This window comes from Hyperolius riggenbachi, chromosome 7 (genome assembly GCF_040937935.1).
Source record: "Hyperolius riggenbachi isolate aHypRig1 chromosome 7, aHypRig1.pri, whole genome shotgun sequence".
NCBI lineage: Eukaryota > Metazoa > Chordata > Amphibia > Anura > Hyperoliidae > Hyperolius > Hyperolius riggenbachi.
Window position 1 is genome coordinate 126,342,615 of NC_090652.1, and position 18,825 is coordinate 126,361,439.

General features: G+C 43.0%; 1 protein-coding gene across 4 annotated transcripts in view; it reads left to right on the forward strand.

Moving 5' to 3' along the window:
- The window catches only part of EEF2K (eukaryotic elongation factor 2 kinase), a 135,563-nt gene that overhangs the window by 57,389 nt on the left and 59,349 nt on the right, over positions 1-18,825 (forward strand). For 2 of the 4 annotated variants that reach the window (XM_068244617.1, XM_068244619.1), the window contains exons 3-4: positions 14,252-14,302; positions 18,039-18,139. In XM_068244617.1, coding sequence (XP_068100718.1) covers positions 14,252-14,302; positions 18,039-18,139 — 152 coding nt within the window. The remainder of the gene's footprint in view (positions 1-14,251; positions 14,303-18,038; positions 18,140-18,825) is intronic. The other 2 variants (XM_068244618.1, XM_068244620.1) reach the window with 1 other exon arrangement.

Sequence of the window (18,825 nt, forward strand, 5' to 3'; positions counted from 1 at the left end):
ATTATCTGTATTGCCTGTTCTGTCTTGTCTTGCCTGTTGCCATTGTCCTGTCCCAAAGGTGGTCGACAGGAAATGGTTCTGATCTCTGTTCTTGGAGTATAGCTGGTGCAGCGGTTGCTACCAGCTATCTCTTCTGTTCTGTCTCCTGGGATCGCGCTAGCTACTTTTCGCTAGCGCTGGGGATCCTTCTGTTCTGTCTTCTGGGATCGCGCTAGCTACTTTTCGCTAGTGCTGGGGATCCTTCTGTTCTGCTACTCTGTACCTGGATTGCGCTAGCCACTTTTCGCTAGTGCTGTGGATCCTATCTCTCGCTTGTCCCTGTTTTCGTGTGTCTGTCTTGTCTGCTACGCTTGCTGGAGGCTCGGTGAGGTAACCGTTAAGCAAGCGCTCGCGTCCTCTGTTTCATGTTTGTCTGTCGATGGTTAGTTAGGCATGCTTGTCTCTATTGTGCTTATCATGTGGAGACTGCGCATAACCGCGTGCACTGTTGCGAATGAGTGCGGTGTTCGCGGTTAGCTAGCGTTTGTTATTTTCCGTATCTCCTTATTGTATTATTTGCTGTGCCTTTGCTACCCTCGTATTCTATTCTGATCTGCCTTGTGTCACGTCTGGCGATCGCACCTCTCGCGATCGCGTTCCTATTTCATATCTGCTGTTGTGTGTGCGCGGTCGCGGGGTGGCGACTGGATTGGCGCACACACATACAACCTGTCCCTTTGCTCAATCTCATTCGCAATCGCCTCTCTTGCGATTGCGTTCTGCGCTTTGTACAATTCCTGTCTGGCACTTGTGGAGGTACAGAGGATTGGTTCCTCTGCACTCCCCAGCGCCATCTGCCGACAGGAATTTCCCTCTACAGGTGCGTAGCACCTTTTGCTGAGTGCCTGCAAATATACGCTTGTGGAGGATTTCTGCCGTGTCAGCGCACGCGTTGTGCGCTGATCACGGAGAAAGTTCCACAATCGTTACAGTAATACTCACAAGTGTGGACTACCTTCAAGGCAACCACTGTACAGGCAGGTGGGGAGATTAGACCTGACGCCACTCAGGTTAAGATGTCGCTCTCTGTAGTGTAGAAAAGAAGAGGATAACGCCCCTCCACCAAGGGTGGATATCAAATGGATTGAGCAATGAAACAGACAGAGCGAAAAGTAAAATATAGGAAAAGCTTGTTAAAAGGGAGGCAGTGGTGGACTTACCAGGGCTGTGGAGTCGGAGTCGGAGTCGTGGAGTCGGGCAATTTTGGGTGCCTGGAGTCGGAGTCGGGAAAAAATGCACCGACTCTGACTCCGACTCCTAATGAATTTGTAACTGTAATTAAAATAGAAAATATGATAAAATGTTCTATTTCTCAGATAATAGTCATTAAAAATAATGTATATATACAGTATATATACAGTAATAGCTGTGCTTAGTCCACAAAAATGAAATAAACCAATCAAAATTAGTTACTTGTGCTGCTTCAATAAAGCAGTCCCCTTATTTTTAAGGTCAGATATACATATCTGATTGTGACTGTATATATGATGTGTACACAGGAATCTCTTATATATACTAAATAACATCTATGCTGTAAGAATAAAGCCTGATGTGTAGCTATGTGACTAATAGAGATGGTCAACGAGATGGAAATAATTCTGCATTGATGCTGATTTATGCAAATGTATGCACTCCCTTTGCTGATGAAATAAAATAATTTGATATGTTATTAAAATTTGGTTTGGTGACTACAAATTAAAGGGTAACTGAGACGGATAAAAAGTAAAGTTTTATACATACCTGGGGCTTCCTCCAGCCCCCTTCAGGCTAATCAGTCCCTCACTGTCCTCCACCACCCGGATCTTCTGCTATGAGTCCTGGTAATTCAGCCAGTCAGCGCTGTTCGGCCGCTCCCACAGCCAGGAACATTCAGCACCTGCGCAATAGTGCTGCACAGGTGTAGTACGCTCACGGCGGAGTGTGTTCATGTGCACTACGCTTGACTGACTCAAGTACCTGGACTCATAGCAGAAGATCCAGGTGGTGGAGGAGGACAACGAGGGACTGATTATCCTGAAGGCGGCTGGAGGAAGCCCCAGGTATGTATAAAACTTTAATTTCATCTGTCTCAGGTTTACTTTGTTACACAGTAGTACTATACTCTACATATGCACTCCCCACAGAGCTGCAGGGAATCCACTGAGAATGATGTGCACATTGAACACAGAGGTGTTGTCTGTTTACAATCTCCTCATTCCCCTGCAGAGTACCTGCACATCATTCTTACATGCACCCACACTTGATAGATGTTCTTTGTTCCGGTTGTACCTTTTACAAGTACTCCTACCAAGGACTAGTTTTAGTCTAAAGGGAATAAATATAGTAGTCTACATATCCTTCTCACTTCAGTTGTCTTGTAAAATTCCTAAGCGTTGGCAGTTAAGAGACGAATTTCATGTTACATACTTTTAATCAACAAAATTGTAATATGCAAATTAGAGGAGTCGGAGTCGTGGAGTCGGAGTCGGTGGAATCCTAAACTGAGGAGTCGGAGTCTGTGGATTTTTGGACCGACTCCACAGCCCTGGGACTTACCTCCAGATAGTCAGACTCGATTAGTTTAGTATAAACAGTTTTTATTCTCATATTTGTAAAAAATAACTGTACAATCTGTGACACGTTTTGCGGGCAGACCCGCTACCACAGGCAAAATAGTTGTATATAGAGTATCTGGGAGCTACAAACAGTATACTCAGAGCAGTTGCTACAAAGTGTGTCTACGTCTTAATAAATCTTAGAATTGTACTTACTTAATAATTAATCCATCTTAATTATTAATTAATCCAGCTTTATTGATATTAACAAATCACCTAGTAACCATTCAATTTGTAATTTTTATTTTGTGTTTTCACTATTCCTGTTGTTCTGATTTTAAGTATGTAAAGTTGTAAGATTTATTGAGACGTGTAAACACATTTTTTAGCAACTCCTTTGAGTATACTGTTTGTACCCCCTAAATACTTTGAAAAAAGACATACGTCCATCGAGTTCAACCAGTACAAAGTACAACTCCAGCCCGTCCCCCACATACCCCTGTTGATCCAGAGGAAGGCGAAAAAACCCCCACAAGGCATGGTCCAATTAGCCCCAAAAGGGAAAAATTCCTTCCTGACTCCAGATGTCAATCAGATAAAATCCCTGGATCAACATCATTAGGCATAACCTAGTAATTGTAGCCATGGATGTCTTTCAACGCAAGGAAAGCATCTAAGCCCCCTTTAAATGCAGGTATAGAGTTTGCCATAACGACTTCCTGTGGCAATGCATTCCACATCTTAATCACTCTTACTGTAAAGAACCCTTTCCTAAATAAATGGCTAAAACGTTTTTCCCCCATGCGCAGATCATGTCCTCTAGTCCTTTGAGAAGGCCTAGGGACAAAAAGCTCATCCGCCAAGCTATTATATTGCCCTCTGATGTATTTATACATGTTAATTAGATCCCCTCTAAGGCGTCTTTTCTCTAGACTAAATAAACCCAGTTTATCTAACCTTTCTTGGTAAGCGAGACCTTTCATCCCACGTATCAAATATTTGATACTTACCTTGCCCCATAAACACGTCCCTCGGCATCCTCCCGCGGTCTGCCGTTCAGCAGCAAACAGGCCCTGTAACTGGCTCAGTCAGGATCCAGTGTAGGTCTTCTGCACATGTACGGACCTCCCGTGCATGAGTGGAAGACCCCAACTAAGCCAGCTACTGGGGCTGATTGCGTCTGAACGGCAGACCGCGGGAGGACGTTGAGGGACTCAGACGTGTTTATGGGGTGGGAGGAAGCCCCGGGTAAGTATCAAATTTTTATTTTATGAGGTCTCTGGGTTACTTTAAATATGAGAAGAAGGCTGTTTTATACTAGACTAATAGAGTCTGAGTTTCTAGAGGTAAGTCCCCACTGTGATCTGGTTTTAATATATTTTCCTCTTTGCTGGCGCCTCTGTTTCATTGGTCAATATGTTTTGCCATTCAAATCAATTCTTTAGGGACATGAGTGGTTTAGGAATGCCCGTAGGATCACATATGAAGCACAGATGTATTAATATACATTAAATCACAGGTCTGACCCTGCTTTAGTGTCTGGCTTAGTAATTATTGTAATACTGAGAAATCTATTTACAGCCGTGATGTAGAACAGTCTTTTTATAAATGCTCTCTATTGCTTTTGAAGAGCTTCTCTTTACAATCCTGGAAAGAAGTGTCAGATTTGTCCATAGCAACCAATCGCATAGGCCTCGTTCAGATCATTTAGCACAGATGGCTGTGCGATCGGAACGCAACACGTGCGATCACACGCCATCTGCGCTACTATGCGCTGCACTGCAAATCCCATTCACTACAGTGAATGGATCTGTGCTGCGATTCCCGTAAAATGCACGCAGCAATGCAATATTGCATTATTGCGCAGTGCATATGATGGGAACAGTAGAAGGGCTGTCTACGCCCTTCTACCGTTCTTGTGTGTCGCACCCTATACGCTCTGCCAAAATGTACTAGGCAGCGCGTATAGTCTGAACGAGGCCTGAATTCTGTAAACTCCCATGAAACTTGACAGCAACAGTATGGTTGCTCTCAGGTTTTTGTTAGATTTGTTGTTTTTATTAAACTTTACATCTAATCTATTAAAAATGTTTTGATAGTGTATGTCTACCTTTACAGTCATCCATCTGAGTCCAATGACCTGAATGACTTTATACTGCAGCACATTATTATTTGTAAACAGCAGTTGATTGTGGAGAGACTTATTTGTTTAGTGACTTTAGTCTGGCTGTAAGTTATATACGGGCAGTAGATGTTCGCTGTCTTTTGGGACTGACTGCTTGGGAGATGAGCGATGTGTTGAATCTTATGACTTGATTGCTATTATATTCCTCTGCAGAGGGAAGTCCCATTCCTCAACAAACTATGATATCTTGCTTATAGTCTTGTACACACTAGCTGGTTCTTGGTTGGGGCCGCCTCTGCTGAGAATCCATCATGTGTACAGTGGCCCCGTGTCCACCTGGATGCGTTGGTGAGCAGGGATGCTCAAATCCGAATTCGGGTGAAACCCGGATAGTTCTATCCGGATTTCTCCTAGTAAACCTGTGAGGGCTGGGCGGAGGGGGGTCAAGCTTACCTGTCTGAAGTCTTCTTCGGTCCGTCCCTCAGCGCCTCCCACAATGCGGTCCACGCACATCACGTGAATACAAACACTTCCTCCTTCAACCCGGAAGGAGGAAGTGTTTGTACTCACGTGACCGCCGCGTGGAACGCATCGTGGGAGGCGCCGAGGGACGGACCGAAGAAGATGTCAGACAGGAAAGCTTGACCCCCCCCCCTCCGCCCAGCCCTCACAGGTTTACTAGGAGAAATCCGGATAGAACTATCTGGGTTTCACCCAAATTCGGATTTGAGCATCCCTGTTGGTGAGCAATCTTCCTAAGGGATTCTTTCGGCCGAGCACAGGCTGAGGGCATTTTTCTCCTACTCAAACTGCCCACTCTGTTATGTTTTGTATCATTAGCTCCGTCCTACCTCCATAACAGCAGAACACATTGCTGAAAAGCATCTGCCCTTGAACGTTCGCCCCAAGAATGAAGTCCCTATCCCAGCAGACGTCAGAATTTGATTGTGTGTACGCACCTTTAGAAACAGTTTTCAGCTGATCACATAAGTTGATGGTTGGAGCAGCAAATATAGTCTATTAAAGTTCACATAGATTCAAGGGTTAGGGCTGTTTCACACTGCAACGCAAACGCAGAAGATGCAGAAACCGCACAGTAAGTGCATCCGCTCACAATGCACTGGCTTCCTTGCCGCATCGTTCACATACCCGGCGTTTTGCATCCGCTCCGTTCATATCACCACCCATCTGCTTCCTCTGCTGTACTGTCTGCCGCTCGTCCTAAAACCGACCGGATCCTGGCAGAAGCATCGGTCTACCTGATGGATTGTAAAAAATCAACTGAATTCCGACTCAGCAACAGGGAACATCCTCATTGGTCCACCAGGAACCAATGAGAATTTTCTCTGTTGAAGCAGGATTCCCCATTGTTTTTTTTTTTGCACACCAAATGGATGCCGCATGCTTCTGCTGGGCTCTGAACTGCTTTGGCTTGAACAACGGGTGTTAGCGGTGGCAGAACTGAACTGAACTGAATCTACCGGACAGGAGAGCTGGCATTTTGCTTTGCATTTGCAGTCCAGTCCGTGCATGTTGCGTTTGCGTTTCATCTGATTGTGTGAACGCATCCTATTAACATTGTGCGCATTCATCATCCGATTTTGTATTTTCTTGCATTCCGGAAAACTCTGCGGTGTGAACGAGGCTTTCCATTACTAAAATAAAGATCCATCAGAGCTTGATAGATAACTCATAACCACCATTAGCTTTATTACTAGCAAAGTGTTATACTATTACAGTGTATCCTACCAGCCTTCCCTGTCTTCGTAACAGGGCCTCTTTTAAACACTTGAATACTACAGTATCATAGTATTTCCTACCAGCCTTCTCTCTCTATGCCAGGGCCTCTTTCAAACACTTGAATACTATCACAGTGTATCCTACCAGCCGCCCCTGGCTACATTGCAGGGCCTCTTTCAAACACTTGACCATGAGGCCCTTTGTGATCTACTCATTGTTGCAGCAGTGAAAGCAGTATGTGATTATGCACGAGCCACTCCGGTGGAATCCTGGGATTAGTTCCTCACACTAATTATAATTAACCAGCTAGCTGACGCAGTTCTTTCCAGTTCTAAGAAGGAGGTGCTCCAGCTTGTTCAGACTCTATAAAGCTGTTATAGCAAGTCTGTGTCAGGCTTCATCTTCATCAAAACAGCAATCCACCCCTAAAAACATGTCTTTCTGTAAAGGAGACTCATTTTCAGTTTTTGCCTCTAAAAGAAGGCAGCATTATCTTGATCTTCTTCTTCAAAAAATTCACATTAAATTAATCCTGTTGGTTAAGTGGCTAAAGGTGGCCATACACTTATAGATTTGCAGCAAATCCGACCATCAGATAGATTTTGTCAGATGCATGTCAAGTCGAATCTGACAGGAATCTATTTGATGTGATCTAAATGCATTATTGCACCATCAGATCCAATGCAACTCCGAGTTATTTTCACACACAGTTAATGAATAGCCTGTCTTTAACTTTAGAATTCTGGAGTTATTTTAAGGATTGAAGAGTTAAAGACACAAGAGTTAACTTTAGGTTTGCCTGAGGTAAAATGTTTCATGCCTCACCACCATGGTGATAACTGTAGAAATGTTATTAAAGACAGGAAATGAGCTTAGTGAATTTAGGCCATTGTTCTCCTCTTTAACTCTCCCTCCGCCCCCTCCATCGCCCACAACTTCCAACTCTATCAGTAACTGTCAGGACCAACGCTACTATAGAGGCAAAGGGGGCAATTGCCTCAGGTCCCCAGAGCCTGTAGGGCCCCCTCTAGGTGTCTCCCTCACAACTTAACTGTGGTTTCCTGGGGCCCCTGCTATGTCTTTGGCAGTGTTGTGTCTCACCTGTCCCAGTGGGCGCACCCCTCTATCAGTCTATGGCTCCCATGCACTCCCTGACTCCATTCTCACAGGAGCTCCACTCCTCCATGCCACGGCAGCATATTAATACATAATAACATGGCGCCGGGTCACAGAGGACCCCCTGAAAGGATTAAGTTGAGGAGTACACGGAGTCACGGACTAACAGAGAGGTACGCCTGCTGGGACAGGTGAGATGCTACTCTGCCAAAGACTCTACAGGGGCCCCGGGAGGCACAGCCCCTAATGCCACTGTTTGGTGGTGGGGGGGGGGGGTAATTTTGCCCCATTGATACTAGTAAGTGTGTGAGTGTGTGGCCCTTATCTAATCAGTTTAGGAATGTGGATTCAGATTCCCTGAAAGATAACTGAAGGTCCTAAAGCAGCACCTAAAAACTATATTTTAGCTAAAGCAGAAGTGTGATCTTCCACTTGCTGCTTCCATCATGCAGGAATGAGCCTATCATCTTTTCTGTAATTCCAGCTTCCTGTGAGGGGTTATTAGGACTAAATAGCAGTCACATACGGTAATTTTTTTTTAATCCATGAATTTCAATCAATGTTGTATACTTGATTGATAAGTTCCTGGGTAGGATGAAAAATTATATCCAATTGATGTTCACAATCAATCTTAAAAAAGAAAGATTGAATAGTGTATGGTTGGAGGGTAGTCAGAGAATGGAGTAAAATGCTAGCTATGCCTATAGATTTCTACTTCCTCCTTCCTCTAAGTATTATGGGAAGTGTAGAGTCACAGTATTCAGTCAGCAGGAATCCAGTGAAGAACCAAGCTGTAAGAGGAGAATCCTCATTGGACAGCATTAGGTTTTGTACTAAAGCCTGCTCTTTTTTTATGCACACTAGTTTGGTTGGAGTTGTCTTTTAAAGAAAAACTCCAACCAGCACCATACAGTGCCTTTGGTATGCTTGTCTTCTGAATATCTAATCTCTGAAGATGTCACTTCTATGTTCTCAACAGCTGTTGGGCCGCTCCCAACACACTTCCACTTTGCTACACAACCTGCTGGTTCATATAGTTTATTGGTTAAATATTCCCATAGTAGCCTATGCTTGAGGGACTAGGAGGACCACCCTTTTGCCACAATGCTTTGTAGATAGCAGTTCACTTATCATATCATTAGTGGGGCTCACAATTCCCTAATCCCTATTAAGGTGCGTACACAACAACTGATATTGCCCGTTGAGGATCGTGACCCGATCCCCAGCGAGTGACATTGCTGGGCCGGCCTGTGCAGACGGGTGTCAGCTGTGTAGCTGACAATGCATCATGTTGCTATTCGAGGTCGGAGGACTGAGCGACGCTTGTGTGAGGTCATGCAGGGGGCTGGGGAGCATCGTTTTCTAAGAAGTTGGACACCGTTTGGCCAAGGTGCCGGACGGATCGTTTGCTGAGCGGCCGTCAGTGGTTGGGGGCCCTTGTACACACTCCCGACTATTGGCTGAGGCAGTCGTTATTTGCCACTTTGGCCGACTTTAGTAAGGCGTGTGTATGGGGTTTTATGCTACAGCGACACTTATGTAGAGAAAAGTTAGGAAGATATCTTTCCGTTATTTTATTAAGATGTGCAAAACTGAGGTCTCTGGAGGAAGCCCAAACATGAAGATAACTCTACATGAAAAGGTAGTGCTTGGGAATTGTAATTCCAACAAGAATAAAGCTTACTATACACAGTTTTATCAAATCGATCACTTTCCTATTTTTTCCAATAAAAATGATGAATAGTATAAGAAATCAAAAAGAAACTTTTGGGATTCAGAAAAAAACCCCTACATTTTCATTTTTTTTAAATAAAAATCAGATCCAATGTTTTGGAAAAATCAGACAGAAAAAATATAAAAACTGAAAGTTTTATTTGATTGTTTGTTTGATATTTTCAGAATAAAATGATCAGTATTGTATGGTATATTGGTTACATTTTTCTGATTATTCAATCAAGTGGAAAAATCAATCAGATTGCTAACCTAAAAAATGTAATCTTGTATGACCACAAGTAGCATACCCCATTTCCATATAACATACCTAGAACACCAAGCTGTGTTAAAAATCCCCCCTCCCCCAATAATGATGGTTTAAATGGAAGTTAGATTCAGGAAAACTGTGGCTTTTAAATGATCTTAGACCACTATTTCACAGAATAGTGTCATGATATTTAACCCCTTACTTACACATTGGTTCCACACTCGGCGGAGATACACAAGGTATTTCACACCGCTCTGATGGCAGCATGACTTTTTCCTAACATTATGAACAGTGGGAATGTACTTTTCAATGACAGCGGGTGTAGTTTATCTGCGAGAATTTTATGATTATCATATCAGTTTTTGTGTATCCATAGAAGAACCTAGGTTGTAGGTACAAAATATAGCAACCTGACTACAGTGTATTCCGTGCTTGAAAAGAAGTGCGCTTTTAGTAAATTCTCGGCTGGCAGCAAATGTAAATAAAAAAGAAATATTCAATAACATATACGGTAATTACAAAATTACCAGTGCATATTTATAGCATATTGTAAGCAACAGTGCATTTTCCATTTAAAAACAAGTTGGCAGTGACAGCTCTGATGTCTGCTCCAAAAAGTGTGCTTTCAGTCCCTGATACTGTGCTGCCTCAGTCGCTACTGAGTTCTAGAACTGTCCCTTGTTTCCATTTTGTCACAGCTCTCTGTGGGTAGCGGGAGCAGCAGGCTCAGGAGCGTGTTTAATAAAGTCAAGGGAAAGAATAACATGAAGGAAAAATAGACAGCTCCTGTGTTTTTGTCATGTTCTTGGCACACTGCAAGGCATGAAAAAAGGAACTGAAAAGCAGCAAAACAGAACATGCTGTTTTCAATGATACAATCCAATGCAATGTGTAGCAGAATAACAATAAATTCAAACTTAAACAGCTCTGTAAGGTTCTATTTCTAATTTCATACACTGGGGTAGATTCATTAAAACCAGTGCAAGGGAAATTAAAGTGTACCTGTAAGGAAAAAAGTGCCCAATTTGGGAACTTACCTCACCGTTCTTGAACACCCCCCTCCCTCCCCCCACAAACTCGTCAACAAGGGCTTGCACAGAAGCAGATGGCTTGTGACTGCACAGTATCACAGAGCCAATCGGTTTCAGCTTTTTCCACCAAGCCCGAGTGGCAGCTTTGTGGCAGTGCATAGACACGAGCCGGCAGCCGTGCATTTTCACATACAGGAGTGGTGTAAATACATCTAAATTGAGAAGAATATGGAGGATGTCATATTTATTTCCTTTTAAACAATACCAGTTGCCAGGCAGCCCTGCTGATCTCTTTGGCTGCAGTAGTGTTTGATTCACACACCTGAAACAAGCATTCAGCTAATACAGTCAGATCTGACAGAAATGTCTTTTTAAAACAAAGAGCATCAGATCCCGATCTAGTATTTGCGTTGCTTGCCGTGAGCAACTGCTCCAATTTTGCCTGGGTTGGATAAATCTTCCCAATATCCTATTCAGTCTTCAAAAGGTTCATAATTAGGAAAGTGGGTTCTTTTTGACTGATGTCTCTTTCCTCTTCTGTGGAAGAAGGGGAACAAAGCAGCATGCATCCATTGACCTGCCTAGTAATCAGGGCAGATGTTAGCTGGCTCCAAACACGGGACATCTGCCAACCATTGTTACCTGCTCAGCTTGTCCATTACTATGTAGAGGAGAGGGTGAGAGGCATGGGATCATCTGCTGCAAGGGAAGACAGTAGTGACTGCCCAGAAAAACTTCAAAATTTTCCTTAGTAAGGTCAGTCAACACGATGTGATTGGCTTTGTGTGTATGCTTACTATCTGTGGTACTTGTCAGTGACCAGCCCGCATTTCAACTTTCACAGTATAATTCACACCTGTGCCATACTTCAATCTTATTTACATCATGTGTTATTAAGGCAGTTAAATGAATAATGATTGCTTGTAACAGTATACCCTGCCCCTTTCACTGAGGAACAGAAAGGCTTGCAAGCCTGAACAGGCTTAGGGACTTGACCATCAAAGGCAATGCTTACTGGATAAGCTTTGTGTAAAGATTTGCTGACCTGTACAAGGCTTCCATATTAGCGTGTTACTCACTGACAGTTCCAGGCAAGAAGCTGATATATGTGTATATAGTGGATTCCTTTAAGTGACTGACCACTGATCCCAGCCATGGGCTATACTGTAGAGTCTAGGTCCAGGGCCCCAGCACTGTGCTATTGCTCCCCAGCAGTGGTGTAGCAATAGGGTATGCAAAGGTAGCAACTGCACTGGGTTCTCTGGACCAGAGGCACCCACTAGGAGCCCTTTTTCATTCATCTTAGCTTTGCATTGGTGCTTTACTGGTAATGAACACCTCTATATGTTCATTTAATAGTAGTAATCCTTAACAAACATTTTTCTTACATAATTACACCTATAGGACAATGCAGCTGTCCTTGGTAGGTTTTGAGGCTCCATATCAATAGAGGTATGCTACTGTGCCCCATCTTGTATATAAGTCATTATAATAAAAGTAAAAATGATATGCTTTGATTAACGCCAAGGAACACCAAGGCTTCAGTTTACTTAAAGCACACCTAAAGTAAAAGGAATATGGAGGCTAACTTATTTGCCTATGCATATTAATGAATATTGTGTGACTGTTCTGCTAATCCTCTGCCTTTAATGCTTTTAGTCATAGACCCTGAACAAGCATGGAGATTAGATGTTTCTGACTGAAAACTGACTGGATTAGCTGCATGCTTGCTTCAGGTGTGTAATTCAGACACAATTGGTACCAAATAGATCAGCAGGACTGTCAGGCAACTGGTATTGTTGAAAAGGGAATAAATATGGTGGCCAACATATGCCTCTCACTTCAGGTTCCCTTTAAAGGGGTTCTGTGGAGTGCTGCAATAAACAAAAACGGGCACTTACCTGGGGCTTCTATCAGCCCCCTGTAGCTATAATGTCCCGCATCGTCCTCCTCTGATCCCCCGATCCCCGGCACCGGCACCAGTCAATTATTCGTCTAACAAGACGAGTAGTGTGCGCTCCCACTTGTGTCTCCGGAAGCTTACTGCGCAGACGTAGTACAAGGTTTTCTTGTAAGGTCCCGTAGAGGCAGCGGGAGCACGCACACACACGGCCGCACAGACGCGTGGCATGCGTAATTAGACTGGGACCGCCGGCGGGGAACAAGTGATCGGAGGAGGACAACGCGGGACATTACAGCTACAGGGGGCTGATAGAAGCCCCAGGTAAGTGTCAGTTTGTGTTTAATGCAGCACTCCACAGAACCCCGTTAAGTCTTTACACGTTCGATGGTTCTCGGCTAGAGCCATTGCTCCACATGTTTGCAGTGGACCCCTCCATGCTTTGGCAAGCAATCTGCTGAACTAATTAAACTCTTAACTGCTACTGAGCTACACCTTTAAAGGGGACCTCACTTTTTACTTTTTAAGAGAAACACAAGCTACACATACTGCAGCACATGTTAGCAGGGCCGTCTCATTTCCCCACCATAACCTAAGTTAAAAATGACTCAGTGATTTGGGAACAAGCATGCAAATAATGACTTGGGTGCAAGCTAAAGGAAGGGGTGCAGTGTGGGCAGCGCCCCAAGTTCCCTCACCACCGGGAGACACTGCCCACAACTAGCCCTCAACCTCTACAAGGAAGTAGGATAACAAGCAATTGCATACAAAGTGAAACATAGAATGGCAGTGCACTTAAACCAAGCTACACCGGACTCGCACTGGCTGCAGAGGGCTGCTAAGCCTCTTAAAGGCACACACTGTGCTCATTACAGCTACAACAGGTGCAGAAAACAAATTAGACCAGGGGTTCTCAAAGTGGGTGCTGCTGGTCGAAGAGTGCTGCAATTCTATTTCTCTTTGTATGCAAAATCTTCTTCAGACTATACAGGAATACTTTTCTCTAGGAATAGCGGTTTTTTTTCTGTGTGATTTCACCAATAAAATTATAATGTTGTGTTTAGGAAAGGTTTGCTTACAACTGTGTGTTCTTCAAGCAGAATTCAATTATAGACAATGGAATGCACAAGAAGTGTTACATCCTATTGCCAGGGTGTACCTGTTCTTCTATGGATGGTGTACTGTTCGTGCATCTTCAACACCTACTGTTCAAATGACCATTCATTAAAGTAGACCCGAACTCTTGCACAGCACACAATGAAAAGTCTTTATTCCACATATACGGTAGTTTCTGAAAAAAAAATCACTTCTCTGTGCTTTGTGTTGGTTTAGGCAGATAAACCTGTCTAATCAGTTCTTATCAGCCACTGTGAATAGATTGCAGAAGAGCTCTGCCAAAGCATCTTTCCATATGGTAAACACTGAGGCTTAACCCTTTCAGTGTCTTCTGCAAAAGTGATCCAAAGTAAACCTTTAGGATGTTTTTAGAATTTTCATAAATTAAATGTAGAAATTAGTTTCCCCATGAAGGTTATCATGCTGTGGCTAATCTTTTAGAGCAGAGAGAAAGCTCTGAGTTCAGTTCCACTTTAAGTGTGGTCACTCTTCATAACCTCCCCTCAAACAGAACACAAAATCAAAGTAAAAACCCAAATTGAAATATGCTGCTAAATATGTTGTGCATGTATTTATGATTAAGTGTTTTGTTTCTCTTTGCTGTGTTTGTATGTACATATTGCAATTGGCTTGGGTGATGGTTCATTAATGCTTTTCATGCATTTCTAGAATGACAAACAACGTAATATTAAGCATGGCTGCTTGACTGAGCGAGGTCGGGTATGTGATATTTGAAAATTGGTTATTATATTAATTCTATAACTAATTCTCAGAGTGTAACCCATTCTTTATGCTTTATTGTTCATGTGATCCAACTTCTAAACACTCATATTCATGTGTTATGAAAATTGCTTTCAATGACTTCCTTCCCTTATAGATACTTTTTATATCCACTATTCAAATAGTTTTTAATATACCTCTGTTCATGCATTGTTCTATTACACATTGAGCCTAAGCACAAAGAATGGGGAGCTTGGGTATAAATTCACTGCTTGTTCTGCTTGCTTTCCATATCATACATAATACAGGCAATGCATTGTGTCATGAACATGTGTCAAGCACTTTTTCCAACACAACACTCAGTCCTTCTACACACCTTCAGTGCAGCAGTTATGGTTCGTCACATGACTTATCATGTCATTATATTGTTTATCTTTTTTTCTTTAGCATGCTATTATTATTTATTTATAAAGCGCCAACATATTCCATGGCGCTGTATTAAACTATTGGTTCACATCTGTGTTTTTTCCCGGATCAGGCCGTGCGGATCCAGCCATCTGGATCTGGGAAAACAGTCCGTTTTTATAGCTAGTGTGCTGTAAAACGTCCGTTTTCATTGGTTCCTATTTTGCTGCAAAACCTTCTGTTTCCATTCTGCTGAGCAAAATGGTCAGGAAAATTGGGTCTTGCTGCGTTTTTTTGTCCGCTCAGCGAAACGGAAACTGGAACTGTACGGCAGGATCCGCAGCTAAAAGCTGATGTGAACTGAACCTTAGATTTTGATTATATTAAAGGACAACTGAAGTGAGAAGAATATTGAGGCTGCCGTATTGTTTCCTTTTAAACAATACCAGTTGCCTGGCAGCCCTACTGATCTATTTGTCTGAAGTAGTATCTGAATCACACCAGAAACAAGCATACAGCTAATTTTGTCAGATCTGACAATAATGTCGGAAACCTCTGATCTGCTGCATGCTTGTTCAGGGTCTATGGCTAAACGTATTAGAGGCAGAAGATTAGCAGGGCAGCCAGGCAACTGGTATTGCTTAAAATAAAACAAATATAGGGTTCCCTCTAAGAAACTGAAGCTAGACTATGGCAGTGGAATATAGACACACACGACCAGCAAAGATTACTAAGCCACAGCTCTCCTAAGCGCCCAATCACTTTGAGTCCTATAGGTTCAGCTTTAGATACTGAATGAAGCCTATGGGGGCGCTGTGTGCTGCCACTGCTTGTTGCCCTCAGAGTATCCCTCACCCCCAACCCCCCCCCCCCCCCCTTCCTTAATCCTGGTCAGCCTGATATTCCATGGGATCCTTCAATTGAATACTAAAACTAGGAACTTCCTCTAGCTGTAGCATGATATTGAGAACCACACGGGCTGAGGAGAGTATATGGCCAGATACGGGGAACAGGGGGACCCTGAGGACAATGAACAGCAGCACTCAGGGGGAGGTAATCTAGCCCACCATGGGCTTCACTCGATAGGTTTCTCCACATTTAAGCAGTACCTTCAGTCTTGTCGCCTTTCCCTTGTGCAGTTTTGTAGCCACCCCCCCCCCCCCCCCAGCAGGGGAATGATTAATTATGTAAACATTGGTGGGGGCTGGGAAAGAGGGGGGGATTGCGGAAACTTCAGTACTGATCTGTATAAGGCACCAGTAATTAACCAATATACTGTTGATGCTATTTGTTATCTATAGAATGAAAAGTACCTAATTTCATGTGATATAGCTGTCACTTGTCCTAGAAATAGTCAAAGAAACTGGTAAGAGCCATCCAACTTTTACTAGAACCTCTAAATATGAGACACAGAAGGCCAAATGGATTCATCCAAGCTCTGAGAAGTGACCCAGCTCTCATTAAATGCACAGAGAACGGAGTTGCACACCACTGCTGAGGTGCTGGACCAGTATTGTAATCCACAAGAAATTCCAGAAGGTCTGCACAGTCTTCAGTACCAAGTCCTGTTTATTCAAACATGTGACACAACCATTCCAAAAAAACAACGAGTCGTTTCGGGGCCACGTGGGGTCCCCGTTGTCAAGGCTACAGTACAGAATGGTAACGGGACTTGGTACTGAAGAGTGTGCGGACCTTCTGGAATTTCTTGCAGCTTTCATTAAGGGGATCCAGCTCTCATCGAAGAGCTATGGATATATCTGTCGTAGATGCATGTATGTCTGTGTGATTTACCAAGTAACCCCGCGCATCCCTAGTGCCAGAGTAAAGAAGAGGCCACTAGCCAAACATTTCTAGTCTACCTGAAAATATTTTCCCATAATAATTGTTTCTAGGCAATATTTGTCAAAAATAGGCCCTAGACAGTTTTATACATGTCCGTTCCATAACTTGCAAGCTCTTGTAAGGTTTGCAATTTAATGAGGAACGACACACCAATATCAAATGACCCAGCTGTCAGATTACATTTTGGCCTGGTTTGGTGCACCAACGTTGCTTGCTATGGCTATTTCTGCTTAATATATGCCCAGTTGCTATACTGAGATTAGCTTCCCTTTAGTGGAATCCTTTAGACATGACTAGCTGAACCATAATCTCTAGGTGCAACTAAACCACCCTTGAACATCAGATGCCTGCAATGTCATGTATACAGAGCACACTTGTATTAAACTGATAGGGAGATGTTGTGAGTAATAAGAGCCAAATAAACACCTGATTGTTGCCACCCTCTGTGTAATTTGGGCATGAGATATTGGGATTCTAAAATGCACGTAGTTAGTGAGGCTGTAGGGGAAACTTTTGAGCAGTTGGCTGTAGTTGTGTGTCGTCAGAGTAGCATAGATCAACAGCCAAAACTTGAAGAATGCATAGTGGAATATGGGGTGTATGTATTAGGAGAGGGAAAACACCCCAGCTGCCTTTTTAAAACAGACGGTATTTGCAGTAATTCTTAAGGTGATCAAGATCTCCCATGATACATATCTGCTGAATATGCAAATCATCCCTTTCTGCTCCTGAAGGCCAGGCACACATCCAGAACCACTAGTGCATATTGAGCCCATAGCTTATACATTTAAAAGTGCCACAACAATCCAACATGCATACAGTCATTTCAGAGTTTTGCACGTCCTTAGTGCATGGCATGGATTCCTTTGGGTCTATGGGATAGCCAGAAGGCTTATGGTGACCCAGAACCTCTAGGATAGTACAGGGGGATAAAACAGACTGAAAAGCCCTCTTACTAAATAAGCAATGGTAAATGTAATTCTGCCTTTCCTAAAATAGAAGGTATTTGCGATAATTCAGCTTTAAGTGAGTAACTGGTTTCCCATGATGCATCTCCCGAATATGCAAATCATCTCTCTTTGCCCCAGAAAGAAAGGCTACACATACAGAATCACTGGTGTATATAGTAAGCCTATAGCTTATAACTTTTATAGAGCCACACCAAACCAGCGGTTCTGGATGTGGATAGCTATATACATATAGTCCTTTCATCTTTGTGCATCTGACCCTTTTCTAGTTTATCTTCTGCATGTCTAACTTGACTTTGCAAGATTATAAATCAAGATGCTGTTTTTTGCATAGTGAGGGATTTATCATTCATTACTAATCATTTTTATTATGTGTTGCTTCATCCAAACCTCATACTACTACTTACTCCCAGTATTGCAATGGAATGCTATGGACTAGAAGTATTTTTTATCCTCATTTCATTATTCATCTTTCAGCCTAAACTGCATTATTAATGACTTGTCTCTGCCATGCACAGGAGGCCTGGAAACATGCCATCCAGAAAGCCAAGCAGATGCCTGACCCCTGGGCTCAATTCCATTTGGAAGACATAGAAACAGAGACTGCAATCCGACACAGGTCTGTATGAGCTCTGACAGCCAGTTAAGAGGTTCTAGTACAGTAGACACCCAGCTACAATCATCTATCTTACTACAGTAGCTGAAGATTATAGCACTTAGGTCATTTTCCATTATGCTGTCTGACTTGCAAGAGGTGACATAGTGACCTTAGTAACAGTTTGCGTCCTACAGCATGTCTCCTGGGAACTCCACTCATAAGATCTCCACAGAGAAGCCTACTTCTAACTTGGAGTTTTGTGAGGTTCAATTGGTCCGGTTGCTTAATACAAAATACAACTAAGGGCTTTTAAAAAGCGCTTGGGTAATGTATTAGAATGGGCTGAATCACCCCAGAGCTATGTGATTTTTTTTTTTCCACCAAACGCAAATGCGGGTCCTGCAGCATTTTTGCTGACTTCTGAGGCAATTCAGCCTCAATGTTAAGTATAGGAAAGCGCTAGATCAGAGTGATTTTCCAAGTGTTTTTGTTACAGAAGTTGTTCAGTTCCAGCTCTGCTGTAGCAAAAATTATTAAAAAAAACCGCTACACCAAAAGGCTCTAAAAATCGCTAGGCATGATTAAAAAAAAATCGCTAGGCACATGCCTAGAATCACTCAAAAAATCACTTCAAAAAGCGCTGAGCGTTTGCGTTTATGCTAGCGCTTTTTGGTGTGCACTGGCCCTAAGAGAATTGAATGCCGCAC